The sequence below is a fragment of the Varanus komodoensis genome, unplaced genomic scaffold, assembly GCF_004798865.1.
Source record: "Varanus komodoensis strain SLA01 unplaced genomic scaffold, ASM479886v1 scaffold105, whole genome shotgun sequence".
In the NCBI taxonomy this organism is placed as follows: Eukaryota; Metazoa; Chordata; class Lepidosauria; order Squamata; family Varanidae; genus Varanus; species Varanus komodoensis.
Genome location: NW_025335297.1, coordinates 759389 through 782155, shown reverse-complemented (window position 1 = coordinate 782155; position 22767 = coordinate 759389). Strand labels below are relative to the sequence as shown.

Here is a 22767-nt window from a genome sequence, read left to right as displayed (position 1 = left end):
CTTTCTTTCTTTCTTTCTTTCTTTCTTTCTTTCTTTCTTTCTTTCTTTCTGGCTTTGGTAGACCGTCCATCTACTGGCATCCCAGGACGGTTCCCTGCTTCACGTGCAAAGGGGCATTTTATGGGGCAGCCTTCCTGCAGTCAGAAATGGTGCAAGGCCAGATGTTCATTTGCTGCCTCGCATACATGTTTGTTGGCAGATAGATTCATTTCGACAATTTCTGTGCCACCCCTTGGTAAAGGCTCTCTGGGTGGCGTCAAGTGAAAGAGTAAAAACAGGCACCATCGCATGTTCCCCCAGACGCCCCACGGTGTTGAGTGGGGCTTAGTCACGTGCAGGCCCAGGAGCAGCCCGTGGCATCTTTGAGTAGCAGGCCGGGCCAACCCCCTCACCACTGATGCCTTCCATGCGCCACCCCATCTCCTTCCACCCCAAGAAGGATTTGGAGCAGAAGCCACTGCCATTTTAACTTTCCACAATGCCTTTACATGCATCAGGGCATTGTGGGAAATTAAAATGGGGGCTCCCAGATGCCTCGCCTTGCAATCTGCCAAGGGAGCTAGAGAGCCCTCTGTCTTGGGCCCCAACAACCCTGGTGCTAGGCCTGAATAAGCATTAGGACTGCAGCCTGAGAGCGAGGCCAGAGATGGCGGGGAGACGGATGAGCCTCCTGAGCCTGCAGCAGGCAGAGAGAAGGGAGCGTCCCTGCAACTCACGGCTCTGCTTGGCTTCCACACAGCCCCTGGCAGCAATCAGCAACGCAAGGTGGGCCCTGCCGTGGGAGGGCCTCAGGGCTCGCTGCCTCCCACTCGGCGTCCAGCAAGCAAATACGGGAAAAGCCAGCAACACAGACGGACAGGGCAATGTCCTCTCCCAGGGAGAGGCTCTGGGGCGGCGGGGGTGCTGGCTGCAGCAGGTGGAACCAATGCCTCGCCATGGCACGGATTGAACTCAGTGGGAAACACCTGGGAGTGGGCATAGAGAGGATGGTGCAGGGAAGGAGGCTGGGAGAAGGCTTCCAGGAGGAGAGAGCGGTGTGTGTGCTGGACGTGGAACAGAGCAGAAAGAAGCGCAGAGGCAGAGGCAGGCCAGTGGCGCGGCCACTAGCCACCGAAGGTGGGGAGGCGAAAGCTGGGGCTGGCTGGGTGCCTCGGGGCTGGGGAAGAGGTGCAGGACTCCGGGCCGTAGGCGCTGGCGCGGGCCTCACAGCGAGGCGACCGCTCAGCCGGGACAGCGCTTTACGTAGCAAGATTTCTGAAAGCCTCAGCTGAGCCACTACAGAGCCAAGGGGAGCGTCCTGCTGGGCTCCCTGCGCCACCGGCAGGGAAGGAGGGAAGGCAGGCGCTCCACCCCCCTGGAGCCGGAAGGCCACAAGGGCAGCGGCAGGGAGACCTCGTTCTGCCTTAGACTGAACCCAAGGACGGTGCCTGTTTGTCTCTCCTGATAAGGCCGGTGAGCCCTCTTGGGCTTGAACACTGTTGATTTCTGACAAAGAGCTAATCCCCAATAAACCAAAGGATGCACAGAACCAGAGTTGTCCTTGGACATTAGACCACGGAGCGGGGTAGTTCTGGTGCTGCGTTCTGCTCACCAGATCCTACACCCACCGTAGCTGTTTGCCGAGTGTCCAAGCGTGCCCCTGTGTTTTATGGGAGGCGCACAGGAAGCTTGCCTTATTCCGAGGCAAAACTTTGGTCCTTCTAGCCCAGTATGATTATCACAGGCTGGCTGTAATGCGTATTAGTGCTCATTTTAACAAATCCCCCCTCCTCCCAAAAAGTTAGAAACTGGTCTGCTCACTGTGGAATCTGCATGACTCAAAAAGGCTCATCTGCTGTTTCATCCATGAATTGCATTTGTTTAAATCCAAATGTCTTTGAACCTGTTGCAGATTTCCACTATATTCCTAGTTAAGGAAGGAAACATTCAAAGTTGGGGGTCTAAAGGGTCAGAGAGGACTCATCTGGGAAACACACTTAAGTCAGATTGAAGTCTTGAAGAGAATCTGATGATCTCATTGTATCCATTTTTAGGGTATCCAGCAGTTCCTGGATATGTAAGTACCACATTTGAGTGTCTTTTTGAGCCACTGGTAAAGCACAGCTTAATATTTTTCTATGCATATCTAGTAGCTGGTTTTTCCTCCATGAAGCAGCATTAAAACATGTCTGCTTGTATCTATCCCAAAAGTGATAAAATCCAGATAAACATATTACTTTTTGGATTCTGCTACATCGAGGCTAAGACTCCATCTTCCAAAAAGGGGGATAAAAAGGCTGAACCACTTAAGACTACAGACAGACTTACCGAGACTCACTTACAGTAACTGTTGTTATACTTCCTTCCTGCAGATTACCAGCAAAAATGAAGGCTCAGCCTGAAGAAGACAAGGAAGATCTGGCTGTCCTTTGTAAAGAACTCTGGCTGGGCAAGTTCAAGGGCCCCGCACAGCATCTGGCTTGTCGGCGCTGCATCCTGTCTTTATGCAAGGTATCCAGGAGGAGGCGTTTCTGTGCTGCCAAATCAAACTGCAAAGGAGAGCCACAGATTTCTTGGCGAGCCACAGTGAAAAACCAGATCTAGTCCATTGGGCTTCCCTGGACAATTGGGCCCCCTTTCCTGGCCCCAGACTCTTTCCCGCTTGCTGATTCTCTGGCTATTGTGCAGTTTTGCCCCTTTTCTGAAAGGATGAAATGCCTCTCCTAAGGTTTCATTGCTGGCATAACAGCTGTCAGCTAAAACATGCTGGTACTTTTGGTACACAGGCACCTGCTCCTTTGGTCTTTGTCAGACACAACCCTGGAAAGTGGCCCTGGGAGAAATGGATTTCAGCCCTTGGGTTGGAAAAAGCTTAATGCTCTTGCATTTTAGGCACCAGAGAGCAAAGACCTGGAGCAGAAGTATTTAGAAGGCTGCTAGAAGTACATTTGGGATGGGAGGGTATACTTCCCCCTCCTGCTAGACTTTCCAAATAGTGCCCATTTGCAAAACACCATTTCCTTGGCCCCATCCCCTGAATCTAGATTTTTCAAGGACAAGCTCAAAACATGGTCTCCTAAGTGAATGCCCAGCAGAAGCCCACTCGATCCCTTGCCGTTTTGAGGCTCTGCTCCACAGCAGTGGCCAAGGGCCGGTGGGACAAAGCCTGCCCCAGAGTGGCAGCAGGCCGGGTGACTGGCTGTCAGGTGGGTGGGCCCCCTGCTCCGTCCTCCTGCTCCAGAGCTTGCCATCCAGCCGGCTGCTGCTCACCTCCGTCTCCTGCGTTGGCTCCTTACCTTGCTCTGCTGTGCTGCTTGCCATCCTTCAGGATGGCATTTTTAGTCTGAGCAGATCCACTCACAGGCTGGTTAGGATCAGCAGCCTCTTCTGTGCCCAGGAGACAGAGGAGCCGACCTCCACCTCCCAGATGACCAGCCAGCCAGTTTCTGACCCAGCAGCTTACATAAAATAAAAATAATAAATCCCAAGTATGTATTATTTAATCATTAGTGGGCTGGATGCTGATTTATGCTGGATTGCTATGCCAAACTGCCAGAGCAGTTTCTGCACAATCAGTAAAAAAACCCAAGACCATGTGGTACAGTAGTTAGAGTGTTAGGCTGGGATTCAGGAAGTCCCAGTTCTATTCCTCACTCAGTCTATTAAGTTCTCTGAGTGACTTTGGACATGTTATAGCCTTCCCCTCCTCCTCCTCCTCATCAGGAGCATTTTTATCCCCTCCTGTACAATAGTCTCAGATTGATGATACAAAACATGTTGCTGTGAAGATCAAATACAGAGGAGGAGGACTGTAAGCTGCCTTGTGTTCCTTGCAAAAGGAAGAAAGGTGGGTTTTAAACGTAATAGAAATAGTAGTAATAATGAATAAAAACATAACAACTAAAACTAACCTGTGCCCAAAAATGTACGATCTAAAAACAACAACAAAACCAAAACAAAACACCCAAAGAAAAAGGGATGGAAAGAGAAGAGGAAAAATACTACATCGTCCTTCATGAGGACTGGCGGCATGGCCCTGCTTCCCATCTCATCCCCTTCACTGTCACATGCTGGAAGGGCTCCTGTGATCACAGTAGCCATCACATCCATGGTGTCCAGCACCGTTGTTCCTGAGGTTAGAAAGGGCAAACAGGTAAGCAGGTACAGGTGATTTCTGCAATAGCATTAACAGTCTGTGCCCACCTGCTTCTTTGCTCTTTGTGATCTAAGAAAGGAGAGAATGGCTAGGGTGGACAATTCTCTGTTGCAGCATTTCTCTCTTTTTCTTTTTTCTTCACCAGAATTAGAACCTGTCCGGCTGGACCCTAACACCGCTCATCCCATTTTTGCGATCACCAACAAGGGAATGTGTGTTGTGGTTCAAGAAACACTTGTGAAGTACAAGAATAATCCCCAGAGATTCCGAAACTATTGGATTGTGCTTGGGAAAAATGGTTTTACTTCAGGTAGGCATTACTGGGAAGTCGAGACTGAAGATCAGACAGGATGGGTGATCGGCCTCGTTGCAGAGTCCATTGAAAGGAAAAAGCTGGGGCCTAATTATCTTAAAGACAAGCTCTGGGGTCTAAAGTTAGAAAAGATAGAATCAATTAGCTCTGGGGCCTCCACGTCATGTTGGCAGATCGGAGTGTATCTGGACTACGAGGAAGGGCAGATCTCTTTTTATGACGGAAGGAATGGGGTTCACCTCCTTACATACAGGGCCCAGTTCAAAGAGAAAGTCTACCCTTTTTTCCATAGTTATTCGGTCAATTCCCAGAAAACAACATCCATGAGAATTTGCCAGAAGTAGCGAACTGAAGCATCTGTAAGGCCTCATCTTTCTGTGTGCATATCCCCCAGTTGCCAGAAAGTCTGCAGATTGATTTGCCCATGTGGCCACCTAGTGACATTCCACTTAGCCGGGCACAAGCCTTAATGTGTTGTAAGTTTCTTTTAGTTCATTCAAGACAAAAAGGGGTTCCCCTCCCCACTCAAGTGGTCATGAAACTTAAGCTGATACAAAATTAAGATAGGTTCTTAAACCTCTGACATCCGTTTCAATAGCTACATTTTCTGAGCCTCTGTGGTAGTACCTGGACTTGGGATAGTGGCCATAAGGTTTGGAACAATCCTATGTTCCTGTTAAAACACGACTGATTTAGTCTCTCGTCATGAAGACAGCAGGGAATGTGGAAGGAGGAAAGAAAAGGCAAACCCAAGACAGTTTCAAATTCACCAGGTCTTTGTTGCTCAAAAGCTGAGTGTTCAGGTTTAACTGCTTTTGGTTTCTTTCACTGCATATGTTCTGTCAGATTCTGCTGATATTTCTTTCCAAAAAGAAAAAAAAGCATTAGATTTTGCTTTCTGTTTTGTTTCAAACGGAGATGGTGTTAAAGTGAAACTCAGGGTAATTTATCTTTTAAGTCCACACAGTCAGAGAATGACTCGCAGCTCATCTTTACTGGTTACGTATCCAGTCTGAATTCACAAGATGCCTTGAACACAACTTGCCTAGCCACCATTGAAATATTTTATCATTTTTTTTCAGTCAAATGGACATTTTCTGTCTGTTCTAATAGTACTCACCAAATGGAATAATTATTTTAACATGGCACAATATATCCAAGAGTATTTCATCCAAATATGCACCCTGTTAAAACAGATTTTAATGTGGATCTCAATCAAAATTGCTCTATTTTGGCAGCAGCAGGAGACAGAATAACAGGAAAGGGCTGATCTTAGCTATTTTAAGCAAGCATGGAAACATAAAATATCATTTGTATGTAGAGAATGATGTGGGTTAACATATCTTGGGGAAGTAGGATAAAATGTCAAATCTATCTTGTAAAAGATGGTGATAGACAGTTTTTTTTTAATTAAAGTTGAAATATGAACCATTAAATGCATTGAATTTTTTATTTATTTAAAGTTTTTGTATGCCATCCTATACTAAAGTCTCTGGATGGCTTACAAAAAACAAAAACCATACACAACAATTTTGTGGAAAAACGTTCTGCTACACAGCCAAGAACTAGTTTTGCATATAACTATACATGGCATAATCCTGTGTCAGTTTAGACGGAAAAGCAGTCCTAGAAGCTCCAGCATTCCCCTGCCAGCATTACTGGGGGTTCTGGGATTTCTTTTTCAAGCAGGCATAAGATTGTGCCCTAAATTGTTTTGGTAAGCCTAGTAGACCGGAACTGATTGAGATTGTTTGGGAACAGTTTATGATGATTAAGTTTACTGTTTTGCAGGATGCATAAAAATACACACAGGTGCAAATGAAGGTGCAACTTTACACAGGTGTAAATTAAGTTTACACCATATAGCTTTGGCTTTTGTGAAATTTTAAGTCTGAATCTACATTTAAACTGGATCAATTGTGCTGCCAGTAGTGAGAGAGTCAGCCCTCTGGAAATGTTACAAAGGGTTGAATGGGGTGAGTTGTAGTGCAGAAGGGAGAATTAATTGCCCAATTTAGGTGCAGGGATCTTCTGCAAACAGAACCCTTCCCCTTCCAGAAGGCAGATCCCAGATCCAACCTATACGATTTGCCCGAGGCCAGGAGAAGTAGATGCAGTGGTCTAATGGAGGATACATTTTGGCTGACTGTAAATGATGGTAAGAGCAGTCCCTGGTGGCCTGAGCGCTTACTGGCTTGATTTCCAAGCAGTGCTTAGATGAAATGGGCCATGAGAGCCATTCCAGCAATATGCTTCTGTAATGGGTAATTTTAATCTATAGAGTCAATCTAATAGATTAGTCAGAATCAGTGGTGTGTTCCAGTCCTTTACGCCAAGGCTTGAGTCAAGTCTCAAGGCTCTTCCCAGGTCTCAAGAGCCAAAAGGGGAGGTGGTGATGGGGAGCTGTAAACAACCCCAAAAAGAAGAGCTGAAGCCTTGCCTCCCCCCATTGCGATGTCCGACTCCCTATCCTGCCCTGCCCCCTTGGCATCCCCTCCCACCCACCACCTCTCCTGTTTTCAGGCCTTCCTTCCAGGATATTCTGCTGCACGGTAAGCCCTTGGTCATAAAAAATGTAGAAATCTCAAGTTGAGTCACTCACTTGGTGCTCCCAAGTCAAGTTCGAGTCAAGTTGCTGATGCGACTTGAGTCAGACTTTGGAGCAAGTCACTAGACTTGCCTCCCCAACACTAGTTAGAATATATTCTTTGATGAGTGAATTATGTCATTTTTGTTTTACGTTTTTCTTGGTACACATTTGTAGAATGAAATGTTAAAACGTCTCAATGGAAATATTGCAAGGGGCACAAAGCTCTTTGTTGGACAGAATCCGCTGCACCGTTCAAGAGCTGCCTGACCCATGTGGCCCGTTCTTCACTATTCCCGCCTCTGACAACGTTCCCCCTGGAAGCCACACAAGAGCCGGTTTTTGTCACCAGCGCGTTGCCTCAAAGAACTAATTAGCAGAAAATGAAATCAAGGAAGGAAAAAGGGGGGCCCTTTCTTTTCTGATATTGGGGTGTCCAAAGAGATTTGCTAGGTTCAAAATGTATCCTTGTAAGACACTTTGCAGTTCCTTTTCCAATTATCCCATTGTGAGGTTTTCTCCTAAGGAAATGTGGGGGCAGCATCCAAGAGCCATTTTCAAGAGCTGAGAAAGGCACCAAGGCAGGCTGAAGTGGGGGGGGGGGGGGGGGGAGGGGGGGGGGGGGGCTGTGAAGGGGGTGGCAGCAGCTTTGTGATCCTGTTGCGCACCTTCAAAAGAACTGGGTATTTCATCCTGCTACACCCCAAAGACAGCTGTTTGCAAGTCCTCCGCTATCTGGCATTTATCTGGGATAGCGTGACGAGAAGGCAAGACTCCCTGGAGAAGACAATCATGCTAGGGAACGTAAAAGGCAGAAGAGGAGGAAGACCAAATATGAGAGAGATTGACCCCATAAAGGAAGCCACAGCCTTGGATTTACTAAAGCCGAGCAGGCTGCCATGGAGGGGGCATTTTGGAGGGCTTTCCAGCACAGTCGCCGTATGTTGGAGACCTGACGGCACAGAACGGCGTTCTTCCCAGCCAGCACTCCCAGAGCGCCTCCCCCTTTCTCCCCTTCCTTTGCAGTTGTGAAACTGCGCTGAGATCATGCTCATTCGCTCTGGCAGCAAAGTTCAGCTGCTAAGGCACATGGCAGCTGTACTGAGGGGAAGGTGCTCCAAACTGACACATGATACCAAAGCTCTGGACATACGTCTGCAAGTAGGAATCCTGGCAAGGCGGCTTTATTTAGCCACCGAAGTGCAGTGCTGCGCTTGGAGGAGGCTGTGCTTTTGCAGTGGGCGGGAAAGACATTGTGAGAAGCATGGTGACCCATTCCACCCCCTGAAAGTCCATGCTTAAGCCCAGACTTTCCGGGTATGCTCTGGGAACACCTCCCAGGAAATGAGAGCAACTGCAGGCATACCTTTAGCTATCCAAATGATTTCCACTAACACTACATTTATTTCTGGCAGAAGGTTGAGCCAGTGGCTTCTCTGTCACTTCCTATTTGCACATGTGGATTGCAAGAAAACAGATGGGTCAGAGCAAAGGATTAATGCCAAACGTAGCATTAATAGATACTGAGCCTCTCCAGCCTCTTCCTCCTCCAGGGGGCGGGTGGGCAGGCAGGCAGGCAGGCAGAAACCACCCTCTGTATTTTCCTGATTTTATTGTAGGTTGGGAGTGGGCAGGCTGTGCTTGAAGGAGCTGCTTTGTTTTTGACTGACACCTCAAGCAAAATAGTGCTCCCTGCTGGCGGACAGGTGCCAAAACGTAAGGAACAGGATGCCTCTGGGCACGTGTTCAGTTCAGGAACTCATCAAGGTCAAGTTCAGGCTCCTAAGTCCTTTCACACAAAGACCCAGGCCTGCTTTCCCCACCAAGCACTCTTTTGCAGCAACCTAATTCTGGAGGAAAGCCTTTGATTTCTTGCTGGCTTTGGACACTCAACTGCATCTTATGCGGCTTATCGGGTTTATATTGTATTAGAATTATTACATTTTGCACCCTGCCCCAGTTCCCTACAATGATGGGCAGGACACTCGTGTTATGCAAACAGAGGGCAGGTTCACATGAACAGCCAACCCACCCCAGACTTGACCATCAGGCTCATCCCGGCTTGTTCTCCCCAGTCCTCCAGTTGATATCCCAGAAACCTTCACGGCACCCCGTCTTGTCTCCCCATTCCCATTCTGCAAAGGAAAAGAAGGCAGCTAAGTAGGTGCTTCCAAGGGGAGTGCAATCGACTTCTAGTATTTTACAGACACTTCTCAGTGCACTTCCCCTTTTCTGCACTCTCCTGAATTTCCAGCTAGCTCAGAAAGGGGACTGCTTATGGCTACCCACTTTTTATGCCATGCTGGTGTGTCCTGGCAGCTAATAAAACCCCACGCAGAAATCTCAACGGGATGGTGTGTGCGTGGCTGCACTGAGGGGGAGGCCCAATACATCTCCCTGCAATCTGCCATTTCTAAAGGCAATTTTAAAACTTGCTGGGAAATTTGTATATGTTTTACAGAGAAACACACAGATTTCATGCTGGGAAATATCTGAAAATGAAATAGAGCACACATTTCCCTTCCATTCACTCCCTAGCCATGAAATCTGCATTTATTCCCTTGTAAGAAAAAAATCCCCCACTCATTCATACACACACACACACACTCTTAAGGGCTGGCAGAATGGGGCAGAGGAACAGGGGAATGCAAATAGCAAGTGCAAGGGGACCCCATCTGGGACGGCAGCAGAATGTAAAGAGTAAAAGCCTTGCCCACAATCCCCCCACTGCCTCACCCAAGTGTGGATCAGCACCTGCTTATTCTTTAAAAGGCAGCAACTACTGAATGTGTAAAGGGACTTTCGTGTCGCTTGGGCACTGGCTACTCCATTTAAGTGCAAGCATGTTTTGTTTGGGATTATTTTGGTTCTGGTGCATTGAAAAACAGAAACTTAAAGACAGCTTTTCCTTCTCAGCACAAATGGTTTCTCTTCATTGCTAAATCAGAACGTATCTCTACCAGCGATAGGAAGAGTTATATATTTCACCACTTGAACTGCTGAAAGCTCTAAATTACTTGTTCAACTGGTAAAGTTCTTCTATTCTTAAAGATGACGACTCCGTTTTCCCACCATACCCCATTTCAAAATAGCCAGCTGGATTTAGGGTTTATTGACAGATTTTTAAAAAAAAAAGGTATTTACAAATTTAAGGCAAGGTCTCCATGTTCAGAGGCGAGCTGCAGGATCAGCGCCGTCTCTTGGCTGTGCTGGGTGGGGCTGGGGCCGTCTGGACCCCCGCTCTCCTCTTGCTGGCCCTGGTGGAGGGAGCGGCAGGGCTGGTGGCAGGGGGAGGGAGCGCCCCTCCATCCAGCCGGTGGGCATCCAAATCGATCTTCTGCTGCAATATCCCCGTCAGGATGAGCTCCGAATCGGCAACAGGCACCCTGGCATCCTGCGCTGGCTTACAGCGGGGCAGGTCCTCGGCGCAGGAAATGACCACACGCTTGTCCTTGAAGGATCAAAATACAGGGTCAAAACGCTCTCAGAGCTGCCTTCGGCCATGCAGGTCTGTGCCCAGGTCATGGCCCGGGGCGCCTGCGACAGGGCACCCCCCTCCTGGCTCACCTTGTAGGCTCGCGGCATCCGGGGCAGGAAGGTCCCTCCGCTGCATCGAACGATGTCTCTCATGTGCTCGGGCTCAGGCTTAACGTTGGGGGTGACGTGGATCTCGTAGCCCTGCAAGGGCAAAAGACGGGCTCTGGAGGGAAGTCCCCCTGCCTCGCGGTGGAGAGAGGGGCTGCCGCATCTTGCATGAAAGCGTCTAGCAAGGGCACCCAGGTGCCGGTAAGAGACCCCGCCTGCCTGTCCTGCATCCCAGACTCAAACTCAGCAAGGGGAGAGCATTTGCCTCCCTGTGAAAGTCAACCGAGGTGCCAAGAGCCTCGTTGCCAGCGTCGCATGATGCTGGAGCCTTCGTGGCTCAGGATCAGCCCCACAACTGCCCTGGGCCAGGCTGAACTTCATCCTCAACCACCACGAGAGGAAATCTCCCAATCAGCAAGGGAAACCGAAGGAACTTCAAGTTTTGAGTTACACATCCTGATGCCTCAGACTTCTCCATCTACAAGCTGTCCTGACGGGATTCCAGTTCCTTTGGAAGCTCCTTTCGAGGCTGGGGAAGCTTGCCTGGCCCGAAGGTCCAGGTGCCATCAGTTCTCTCTCACACACACCCCATTCCCTCCCCAACACGGGAAAAGGAAGCCCTTGTCAGTGCTAGAATAGAAAAAGCCACTTCACTGCGGGGGGAAGGATGCCAAGTACGAGCTCACCTGGAGCAGGCCTCCCTCCTCCTGAGCTTTCTGCAGGGACGTGGTGAGGCTGAACTGGAAGTTCTTCTCTTGCTCAGGGTCACAGACAAAGAAGCTGTCTGGTGCTAGGAAGGAAGATTTCCGCTTACTCTGTCAAGGGAGGGAAGGAAAGGAACAAGCAGGAGATAAGCAGAGGCCTAAACCCATGGAAAGGTCACCCCCTCCCTCTTAAGGAAGACCCTTGCACTCCTTGGAGGGTTTCTACCCGCTAAAGGCAGTATAAAATCGTTGAAATAGATAGGTCTCCACCAGCTAAGAAGAGATGCTCCTTGGTACATCTACCCCGAGACCACCCACCCCTGTATGTCAGAGGCTGCCGGGTTCTCAGGCAGAAGCCTCGGCTTGCCTTGCTCTGGGGGTCCTTCAGCTGCAGTTGCCAGGGACAGGCCCAGGCGACCGCTGCATGCAAAGCCCGCGCTCTCCCTCAGCATGAGAGGAGCTCCCCATCAGCGCCGCATGGATATGCTGTTCTCCTTCTGACCCACCTCTCAGGAGAAAAACTGAGGGGCGCATCTGTGCACCCCGGTGTAGCCTTCTGCCACTCCCGCTGGGCTTCACATCCCTGCTCCTAGAGCCAGTGAGGGCTAAGTCGCTGCCCACCACACACGCCGCAGGAGCAAATGTTTGCTTGTCCCTGGCAGCCATACCAAATTTTAATATTGAAATGCGGTGAACATTTTTGTCCCATTTCACTTGAAGGAAGTCTCCCCCCTCACTCGCCGCCTCTGTGGATTTTGTAGGCAGCGGCCCAGTCCTGCTGGCAGCACCATGATCCGTGATGTTGGGGCTGTGCCAAGGAGGTGATGCCAAAGCTGCTTGAGGTTTCCAAAATTCTGGCAGAAGCAGCCACTGGAGGCACACGTCATGCCCCGAGGGCCTGGGAGAGCTCCCCTTCAGAGGAACCTCTCCCTCGGTGTCCCTGCATGAGTCACTGTTCTGATGGGACCCCTAACTGCACCGGCAGGAGTTGTCCTTGGACAGCAATGCCTGCCAAGTCCTAATGGGGCAGCCTCCTTCAAGAGAGGGCAGTTTTGCACTGGGAGCACGTTGGTGTGCCCACCACACTCAGTACGGGTGGGGGGGGGGGGCAGCACAACTGCTCACCCTCAGCAAAGGCCGAACGGGAGCAGACAAAGCCGGAGTAGTGAAATAGGCAGAAGTCTCCGTGTGAATGGGCCCTCTGGATTTACAAGAGCATTATTTAATTCCTCTCCTCCCTCACAAAATCCTGGAGGCCATCCTGCAACGAACAAGCTGGGGGCTCATCATCAATTATTCTATTTATTTAAACCACTTGATACCCAAAGACGTCCGAGTGGCTCCTAAAAGCCCATCAGCCACAAGGGAGAAGTTAATCTGGGGAGGTGACTCACCTCCTGAACCACTTTCTGGGGAGTAGGACCCACCCTTGCCCCCGAGAATGCAGGAGCAGGACCCTTCTGCCCTGGAGCATTGTGGGAGAAAGGGGACGTGGCCGAGGAAGCAGCTCACCTTCTCCAGCCAATCCAGGGTCACGATGGGGATGCCCCGTGCCAGCGCACACAAGAACTTGACCGTGCGGCGCACGCGGTCCGTCACAAGGTGGGTGCAGTCGAAGACGGAGTCCGCCAGAGTCCCCCCGAGCTCTGTCACCACACGCTCCCCCTCCTCATCAATCACCCCAGTGAACAACACCTGGGGGGCAGAAGGGAGGAGGAAGTCGAGTGTTAGACCCATGCCGCCTCCAAGGCACAGCCGTGCCTCTCAGACGTGGCGAGCCTGAACTCTGCCTCGTCTCCTCCCCTTCCTTTGCCCCACTCGCCGAAGTGCCGGCAACTGGGTGCAGGCAGGACCCACAGGCTGAGCTCCTCATCTAACAGCCGCAGGAGACGAAGAGCAGAATGGGACATTTTCTGTGCAATTCCCTCTGTACCCAGGGAGGGGCCCACATGGCCCTCCAGATGCAGCCGGATTCCAAATCCCACCAGCTCCAGGCTCAGGGAGAGTGGAAGCAACAGCCAAGAACACCTGGAGGACCGCGAGTCCCCCGCTGTTGCCGCGATTCCTTCCACGAGTAGCCCAAGCACCGCGTACTCCCCCTGTTGACCCACTTCTCACCTCTCCTTCGACTGTCTCCCGTGAGTTTGGGTCTGGAACGGGGATGGGCAACGCAGGCCCTTCCCAGATGTGGCTGGACTACAATGCCCATGAACCCCAGCGCACCTAGCCAATGGTGAGAGATGATGGGAGTTGAAATCCAGCCACATCTGCTGGGCCACCTACTTCCCATGAGTAATTCCTTGTGCACACACACACAACTGCATATGAGGAACTAGCATTAGACCAGGACCAACACCTTTTCCTAAGCCCCTTTCCCAAATCAGGTTGGGAAGATGGGGCAGCTGCAAGGTGGCACTTGCCCCACAAGGCCGGTGTGGAAGAGCAGGAAACAGAGCGAGCCAGAAGGGGCCTCCAGGGCCACCTAGTCTGAGGAAGCTTCTGCTGGGCGGCAGGGGAAGCAGGCCATCCCCTTGGAACTGAGAGAACAAGGCCCCTGCCGGCCACAGAATCCTATCCTTTCCCTCCCCCCACCCCACTTTTGCCCCACGCCTTCCAAGGGAAGCCTGCCCCACGGTTTGGTCGCATCCCTTCCCCAGCTGTTTTGGATGCAGGAAGACAACCGCCTGGCACCTCCAGAGGGCATCTTCCTCTCCCCAGCAAGAGACTTAACACAGCGCAGTTCACCCCAGGAAGCAGAATGTGCAGCTGCTGGTTTGCAAGCCCGCCGGGGATGCAGGCAGCAGCCTCAGGCTCGGCCAGCACTGCGCAGCTCCACCTGGCCCAGAGTCACTGGCACGGACTGGCAGAGGCTCTCCAAGATGCCAGGCGGCGGGGCTTCCTGCTTGAACTGGGCATGCGGAAGATCAAGCCGGGGCCCTTCTCCACCAACAGCAGGCGCTCTGACACGGAGCCACGGCCCGCTGTTTCTATGTGAAGAGGACTCCCGAGACAAGTCTCCTGAAGAGGCTGGACTGCAAAAATGCTCTCTAGCTGGCCAGAGATCAGTACTCACTGTGCAGCCGCCTGCTGCACGTCAAGGCCTGCAGAGGAGCGGCAGAGCTCCCCACCCCTTCTCTGCCAGCTCAGTCGCTCGCCTGAATGTGCTCTCCTGTGGTGACTAGGCCAGGCCTCAATACGAGGCTGCCCTAAGGGTTCCCAGATCCAGGAGCCAGGCTGCTGTCCCCCCCGCCCACCAGCCCCAGCCCCTCCATGCAGCGTAAGAAGTGCTTGCCGTACCTTTGGGGCAGGAACGCCAGAGTCCGCCGCGCCCTCGGACCGCCTCCGGGACGGGGCCCTCACACCCGCTGGCTTGCCTTCCGTGCTCAGGCGCGGCGACCTCCTCCTGGAGGACGGCGTGGCCTGTGACAGCCCCTGAGGGGCAAGCATGAGGAAACAAAGACACCCATTTGTTTCAGGACTGGAACACTCCCCATTTCTAGCCCTTGCTTTGGCTAACAAGCCCCGTCCTCAGCCAGGCAGCCCGTCACCTGGTCGGAAAGTCCATCAACAGGCTTCCACCAAACCTCCCCCTCCACTGCCAGCAATTTGACCCTAAAGCCAGTTCATTTTTTTGATTTAAATCCCACCTTTCTCCAATTGTGGAACCCAGGGTGGCTCCACGTGGTGCCCAGGTGGTCTCCCCTCCAAGCTCAGGCCAGCCCCAGACTTGCTTAGCTTCACCACGGTGGATGCCTTCTGTGCCTTCACACCACATTTAGTTGCTACACTTTACTCCAGGGCTGGGCAAAAGGTTGATTGGGATCAACTGGCAGATCCCCAGGTAACTTGCAGTACCTCAGTAAGACTTTCTGCCTCCCTAAGTTTCAGCAACATTGAGAACTTAAAGCCTGCTTTCCCTCTTCAGCAAAGCTGCTGAAATCGAGGCCCCTCAAGGGGAAAAACTCCAGGGGTAGATGGGCAAGCAAAAGGAGCTGCGTGCAAGTTCCGGCAATGCCAGGAGGGGAATCAGCCTCCCAGCACATGCTTGTTCCGCAGTGCTACGTCTGTTCCCCGGACTGCCATCCTGCTCCTGGCATCAGCTGGGGGAAGCTGGCATTTGAGTCAGATACAAGGCAGAGACGGCTGGAAGTCTGCCCACTTCTACTCTCTCAGCAGCCTCCCCTGACTTCGTGCTCCCAGGGCGTTTGACATCAGCATGCATCTGCCCCGGGAATGCTGAGAAGTGCCCTCTCAAAGTCTGGGACTACCTCAGCTGGTAAGGCTGCACCAATACAGCTGCCTTCCAATGGCCCAGACAAGCAGAGCCAAAGGCAGTGCAGCCTTTCCGAAAGGGAGGTGTGTGTCCATGTGGGAACGCAAAGGGGCAATTTTCCAGGCAGGTAAGAGCTGGATTTAGCCATGCACCTTTGGCTTCGTTTTCAGCCACAGGACACAGGACCTAATGTGGTTGCAAGGCCACCTCTGCAGATCCTCAGAGAACAGCTCGTTCTGCAGTCCTCCAGGTCCCCAAAGGCCATTTCTTGTACATTATCCCAGTAATACTTTGGGCAAACCTGCAGGGCGGGCCACACACAGCCCCTCCTGTTACGTATCCATGACACGAGGCTGAGAGACTGCCGCCCGCCGCATTCATGGCTCTTCACTGCAACTGAAGGGGACAGCTGGAAGGGCACCCCACCCCTGATACCTCTAAGCAGCAGCAGCAGCAGCAGCAGGGTGAGACCAGCTTGTCCATCTGTCAATTTCATTTTTAAAATCCACTCTTCCACAGTGGTTCCTTTAGCTCCCAAGCCATCTGCTTGGGCTACTGGGCAGGAGAGAAACCTAAATTGCTTTTTCCACAGTTATCCTACCCACCTGCCCAGGTCTGACTTCTGTCCCCGAGTCCTTTGGGCTTGGTGTGCTCACTGAAGTACTGCCCGATCTCCTGCTGGCCCGGGTCCTAGGCGGCTCCAGCAGCTCCTCCTGCTCTGGTTCTGCCGCAGCTCTCGATTTCCCCCGCCTTGCTGTGCTCCTGGCCCCTGGGCTGGGTGCAGCCTTTGCCGTCTCCTCCTTCAACTTGCTGGCAGTTCTGGGTCCCCTTGGGGAGCACCTGGCCCGGCCCTGACGCACAGCACCCGTCGGCTCGCCTTTCCTGGGCTTCTTGCTGGAGCTCGCTCCCCCTCCTTCCGGCTGCTCCGCCTTGGCCTCTGGCTCCCCCATATACTGGGTTGGGTTGCTGAGTTGCCGCTTCCCCCTGCGTCTCGGGACGGGAGCAGCCGGTTCACTGCACCCCTCTCCATCACCAGACCCCACCCGGCCACGGTGGCGAAGGCTTCGCCCTTCCGAGGCGGGAGCTGGGGACGCACCCGCGGCAGAGGACCGGAGGCTACGCCGCCGCCCAGGGGCAGGGGTAGGGGCCGGGGCCGGGGATTCAGCGGCCTTCTCCTGGGCTTGCTGCAGCACCTGCAATATTAAGGAGTGATCAGGCCATCTGGGCTGCACAGGAAAAAGGAGAGGACAGGACTTCTGGGTTCTCACCAGAAAAGACGTCGGCTGCAGTGAGGGATGGAGTGGAAATATGTTTAGTTTGCTTTTTTACCACACAGTAATGCAAACTTTCATAATTTTGCACTTTGAAACCACTACACAAATTAAAACATAGCTATTCTTCCAATGTTTTGCTTCTTCAAAATTTGCATTGGAGTTTGTCACAATTAGGCTTGCATACCAAAAATTGCAAATCTTAGGGGAATAAGCAGTCAAATATATATTATAATGGCAAAATTACTTGCAACATACTGCAATATGTATTTGCAGAAATATGTGCCAAATGATTATGAATTTTCATGCAAACTTTAAAATATCTGAAACTCTGGGAAGAAACTGAACTTAAGAAAAAATGACAGAAGAAAATGCATCTGGCAGATTCTCCCCCTCTAGTTGCAGCAGCCTCTATTTATGAAAGGTGTGAAGAGCATCCCAAGCTTACCTGTTCAGCATCTCTCACTTCTCCCACAGGTACTGTGCTCCTTTCTTCTGACTCACCCTCAACACGAGCTAGAAGAGGCACAGGATGAGGTGGCTTGGGATGGATGATGCAGCTTTCATTCCACCTACCAGGGGCAGTGCTGAGCTATGGGTCCCCACACTCCTTCCCCATAACTGCTGGGGGGAGTTTCCGAATCCTCACACCACCCCCTCATCCATAGTGGCAGGGGGTCCGGGGAGTTGTAATCCACAACAGGCGGTCATGAGGATGCCTGCCCTGAACCCTGCCCTCCTTCCAGAGGACTCATGAACTGCCTTTCTACTACACAACCACGTAGTACAAGCCATGGTGGTTCTGGGGTTGCATAAACCTGGACTGCTCCCTACAGGGTGGCAACAAGCCACTCTGACAATCCATGGCTTGTTGCAGGGGTTGTTGGACCCATGATCATTTGTGATATCACTAGAACCCATAGTTTCTGCACAGCATGAGTTGCTGTGACTTGTGGAGTACAATTTACCAGACTTGGCTTTTCAAAAATGGGCAACACGGGAGGTTTGGACTGTGTCACTGCAGCCAAAACCACTAATCCAAACTGAACCCATCAAATGGATTAGTGGAGATCAGCTTGGGATCTGCCAGAACTCCTGGTGACTCAGGCTCAGACACCTAGGAAATCCCTTTGAACCAGAGAGAGGCCATCTTGGTTTTCCTGAATGCAGCTCCGGTCCTGGCCCCCACAGACTGGCTTCTTCCTGGGCTGCACAGAGAGGCTGGCCAGGGAGGCCCTCCTCCATCCTACATGCCACAAGCCACATTCCTCTCTGAATCACAAGAAAGAAACCACAGTGTGGCGGCTGGAGCACCTGTGGCTCAGGAAGAAGAAATGGGAGTTGCGAGGAGGGTAACGGCTCCAACAGCCCCCCCTGCCTAGGCGTGGAGAGGGCTTCCTTCCTCACCGCGGTGGAAGGCGCACATCTGCAGAGGGAGTGTGCAGTGGTTGCCGTGTGTGCAACAGAGAAAGGGCTCTGCACATGTGTGGGGGCAAGAGAGGTGGAGAAGAGGCCAGCGTCAGCCAGCACTGGCCTTGCATGTGCAGCTCTCAAAAGAGGATCTGGCCCACCCTGGCATGTACCCCAAATGCTGGAAAAACACAAAAAGACAATGGAGGGGGGGCAACGACACATTACAACTGCATTGCTACGCATCCCAGTGCCACATCTCAAACGCTGTGCATTGCTCCCTTTCCAGGCGACCATGCCTGCTCCAAGGCCTTCTTACTGCTCACCTGTCCATGTCTGGGCAGCTTCCACAGGACCTCCGCCTTCAGGGGCTTCCTGCTGCTCGCTTCTGGAGGCTTCCATCACCTCTTGAGGTATGGAGGCTTGGTGGCTGCCCACAGGGATTGCTTGCCCTGAAGAGAAAGGCTGGGATTCTCCTTCCTTCGCTGCTTCCTCCCCAGCAGCTTCCCCTGCTACCTGTAAGGGAAGCTCCGTGCCAGGCAGGCCCGTGGGAAGGGGCTGCGCACTCTCCCCCAGAATGCTGGCAGCCTGCTGCCCCCTAGAGGCTGAGGCTGAAGCTGCAGGCGGTGCTGCCAGCTCAGGGAGGCCTTCCGCTTCAGCTGGGCACTGGGAAATCAGTTCCGCGTCTTCCTCCTCTCTGGACCCAAAGTCCTGGGTGGGCGCTTCTGACAACTCCCTGCAGAATGACTGAGTGGCTTCCAGCATGTAAGCATCTGGATCTGTGTCGTCGTCTTTCAAAGGAGAGCTGGACCCTGGGCAGAGGGGAAAGAGGCAGGCCTGATTGAACAGCCGTTCTTTCCCCCTGAAGCGGGCCTTGTTCCACATGGTGTGCTGGACTACAGCTTTCATCATCCCCAGCCAGGACAGCTGGCAGGACACATGGAGATTGCAGGCCAACACTTCTAGAGAGCATCAGGTTGGAGGAGGAGGCTGCATCACACGAATCCTTACTTTTGCCTGAGCGCCACATGGAACAAATTGGGCTTTTTTCCTTTCCTAAATGCAACTTCAAAGAAAACCTTCCTGGTAACACAGCCATCTCCAACTTGGAGGGCACCGTTTATTTAATTAAAACATTTCTACCCTGTCCTACACAAAAATCATCCCAGGACAGCTTACAATACTAAGAACAATAAATAAATAACATATGATAACAAACAAAAAAATTTGACAGTAAATATATTAAAACCAAGTTAAAATTCCTCAATCCTTAAAATAATGGGTAAATGGCTCAGTGGTTTAAACCGCTGTGCTGCTGGGCTGGTTGATCGAAAGGTCGCCGGTTCGAATCTGCACAATGGGGTGAGTTCCCGTCGCTCCATCCTGCCAACCTTGCAGCTCGAAAGCATGCAAATGCAAGTAGATAAAAAGGTGCCACTTTGGTGGGCAGGTAACAGTGTTCCGTGCACCTCGGTGTTTAGTCATGCCGGCCACATGACCACGGAGACTGTCTGCGGGCAACGCTGGCTCCCTTGGCTAGGAAATGGAGATGAGCACTGCCCCCTAGAGCCAGGCATGACTGGACTTAACGTCAAGGGGAAACCTTTACCTTTAAAAAGTTTTACCTGGCACCGAAAAGAATATGAAGTTGGCACCAGGCAAACCTCTCTGGGGAGCAAATTCCACAGTAGGGACGCCACCGCTGAGAAGGCCCTCCTCCGGGTATACACCTTCTTTACCTCCTTCAGGGAGGGTTCCCGGAGCAGGACCTCTCCTACAGATCTTAGGGGGCAAGGGGGCATATAGGGAAGGAGACATTCCTTCAGCTATTGTTATTAGTTTATTTATTAAGTTATTGTTATTAGTTTAATTTCTGCACTGCCTAATAGCCAAAGCTCTCTGGGAGGTTTGCAAGAGAAAGCAGACGAGAGAAGAAGGTGTTGGGCCAACCGTGATGGTCTTCCCTCCCTCAGCCACCTCTCCCTTCCAGATACCGCCTCACCTGGACTGCCCGTAGAGCTTCCTGGGGACAAGGGCACCATCACAGAGACTGCAAGGAAGACAAACAGAGGATGAGCGGAGAGTCGGGCTCATCACAGGCAAGTAACGAAAGTAACAGCCCCTCACCTGCTCACACTTCCCCTGATGGGTCTCTCAGCTGTGCCTCCTTTAGCATATCAGAACACAGAGGAATATGCCCAAAACCATCCCAAGAAAGCAAGGGTGGGGGATGTGTTATTTATTACATAACTCTATGCCTAGAGTTATTTATTCATAATATATAAATAACCCTATCCCTTAGTTATCAAATTACACAGTGATACACAAAATAGGTTAAAGCAACAATTGAAACAAAACACAAAAAGAAAAACTAAAAGCAAAAGAGCCAGAATGGCAAAATGCAGGAGGACGTGGGAGGTTCCAGTTGCCAGCTGGCCACAAAATTCCCTGGTGACTCTCAACTGAGCCGACCACGCAGGGCTGATGTGTGAATCAAGCAGAGTGTGAGCAATTCAGAATAAATAATAGATGAAAAACAAGGAAATTCTACCAAGCTAAGTACTAAAATTGGCAAACCCCTTAGCACGCAAATACATTGTTCAAAGTGAGCTAAACCATGTCAGCTGTGCTGCCTGCCACCCTTCAGGAAGGAGAGAATTCCAAAGGCGGGATGCCACCACAAAAGAGGCCCTGGCCCAGCTGCTGCCAGACACACCTGTGCAGGCAGAGTGACTGGCCAGCTGCGTTGATCCAGGTGGTCATGAATGGGCAGGCTGATGCGGGGGAAGCTGCCCCCTGCAACTCCCCTCAGCCCCAGCCAGCATTGTCACTGGAAGTTATTTGTTACAGTGATACTCTGTTTTCTCTTTCACAAAATCCTCCTCCTGCTGCTCTCAATCTTATCCTCACAACAACAACCCTGTGAGGTAGCTTGAGCTGCGAGTCTGTGACCAGCCCAAAGTCTTTCCTTGGTTTCCTGTGTCCCAGCCCAGTACTTGCAAGCGCTGCACCACACCGGCTTTCCAGACGGAGTTGCCGTTCAGCGCCATCCGCAGTGCTGCACATGTTCCATCTGTCATAAAAGGTTGCCAGGTGGATTCAGTGCAGAAGCAGCGCACTGCTCTTTGTTCAGTCCACAGAGCTGACCCTCAACCGACCGGCTCGGTGCGAGGGGCTCTGTCTGAGAGAGCACGAGCTGCACCTGCACCCAGCTCCACTCAAGTGTAGGTGAATCCATGAGGAGGGCCACCAGGTGGAAAGGCTTAAACCGACTCACCTTTCCCCAGGTGGAGCCTGGCCGCCTTTAGTTCGTCCCCTGCGCCAAAGGCCTGAGTGGCCTCCTCTTCCAGGGCACAACTGGAATCTGGTGGAAGGAAAAACATGGCACTTCCGTAAATGGCAGGTCAGAATGACTCAATTTGCGGCGGGGGAATCCCTTTCTTCTTCTTCTAAGTTGAAAGAAGGCACTGAAGGGAGTCCAGGTTGGAGTGTACCAGTGCTAATCCCTTCCTGATGCATCTCTCAGCTCCACCAGTCAGCACTGCCAGCACGCCCCCCCCCCCCCCCCAATTCAGATTCTTCACAGGCTGACACTTAAGAATAGCAGAAATTGCATCAGGATCAGACTGATGGCCCGTCTGGTCCAGCAGTCGGTTCATGCAGGGGCCAACCAGCTCCCCACAGGAAGCCCACAAAGGGGGCACAAGAGCAGCAGCCCCTCCCTGCCCCTGTGGTGTCCAGCATCCTGTTCCCACAATGGCCAGCCTGGGTGCCAGGCTGAGGAAAGGTCGGTCCAATGAGCACAGAAGGACCACTGACAGTGGCTGTTCCTATCCAATCCCATCAGGACATCAAGTGCTGCCAATAATGGATGAGGCCAGTCCTCCAAAATCAGCCATACAGTCCCTGAAGGCTGGCCTGCCGTGCTCTAGCCCATCCTTCTTCCAGAGCCCCCAGGAATCATGGCTTCCCAAGCCCTACTGGCTTCATCCAAACAGATTTCATTCCTCTTTTGTGGGGAACCAGGCATCCTGCAACATTCCTCACCTGTCGCTCCGGTATCTTTCTCCTTTCTAGTCTTGGGAGATGAGGTCTCAGAAGGCAGGAAACACTGTGTAGCCTGGAAAGCCAGGTCAGGGTCATCTGGTGGGAGAGAATGGAGAAAGAAGAGAGACAGTCCAGTTTCTGATGCCGGGGCTTGAGCGTCAATGCTCATGTGGCCAAGGCAGCACTAACCCAAAGTTTGCAGGAGCATAACATTATCTTAAGAACCACCCACCAGGGGGGTGGGGACCCCAAAAGCCACATAAACAGGGCTGAGAATGCCCAGCAGGCATGGAAAGCTGACTTGGGATTGGGGAAAGGGAAACAGAAATGGAGTGGAATGGAGCTCCTCAACCAAGGTATGGCTGGAAATGAAGCAGAAGCACTGCACACTGCAACACTTTGTTGCATGTGGTACTTGCGAACATTCTGTCCCAGCATGCAC

The 22767-nt window shown here is 51.9% G+C and overlaps 2 protein-coding genes across 7 annotated transcripts in view; one reads left to right on the top strand and one right to left on the bottom strand.

Annotated features, from left to right (window-relative positions):
* LOC123017942 overlaps positions 1 to 2201 on the top strand; it is a 12673-nt gene extending 10472 nt beyond the window's left edge. The window contains exon 5 of the mRNA XM_044419634.1: positions 2034 to 2201. Coding sequence (XP_044275569.1) covers positions 2034 to 2161 — 128 coding nt within the window. The 3' untranslated portion in view covers positions 2162 to 2201. The remainder of the gene's footprint in view (positions 1 to 2033) is intronic.
* MDC1 (mediator of DNA damage checkpoint 1) overlaps positions 2184 to 22767 on the bottom strand; it is a 28689-nt gene continuing 8105 nt past the window's right edge. For 2 of the 6 annotated variants that reach the window (XM_044419608.1, XM_044419607.1), the window contains exons 6-16: positions 22326 to 22421; positions 21556 to 21642; positions 20281 to 20328; positions 18605 to 19090; positions 17317 to 17384; positions 16203 to 16790; positions 14622 to 14756; positions 12837 to 13019; positions 11307 to 11435; positions 10603 to 10713; positions 10133 to 10486 (exon numbers count right to left, since the gene is read on the bottom strand). In XM_044419608.1, the coding sequence (XP_044275543.1) occupies positions 10223 to 10486; positions 10603 to 10713; positions 11307 to 11435; positions 12837 to 13019; positions 14622 to 14756; positions 16203 to 16790; positions 17317 to 17384; positions 18605 to 19090; positions 20281 to 20328; positions 21556 to 21642; positions 22326 to 22421 (2195 nt within the window). In that variant the 3' untranslated portion in view covers positions 10133 to 10222. Of the gene's footprint in view, positions 2529 to 8938; positions 9171 to 10132; positions 10487 to 10602; positions 10714 to 11306; positions 11436 to 12836; positions 13020 to 14621; positions 14757 to 16202; positions 16791 to 17316; positions 17385 to 18604; positions 19091 to 20280; positions 20329 to 21555; positions 21643 to 22325; positions 22422 to 22767 lie in introns of those variants that run through there. The other 4 variants (XR_006413691.1, XM_044419610.1, XM_044419609.1 and 1 more) reach the window with 4 other exon arrangements.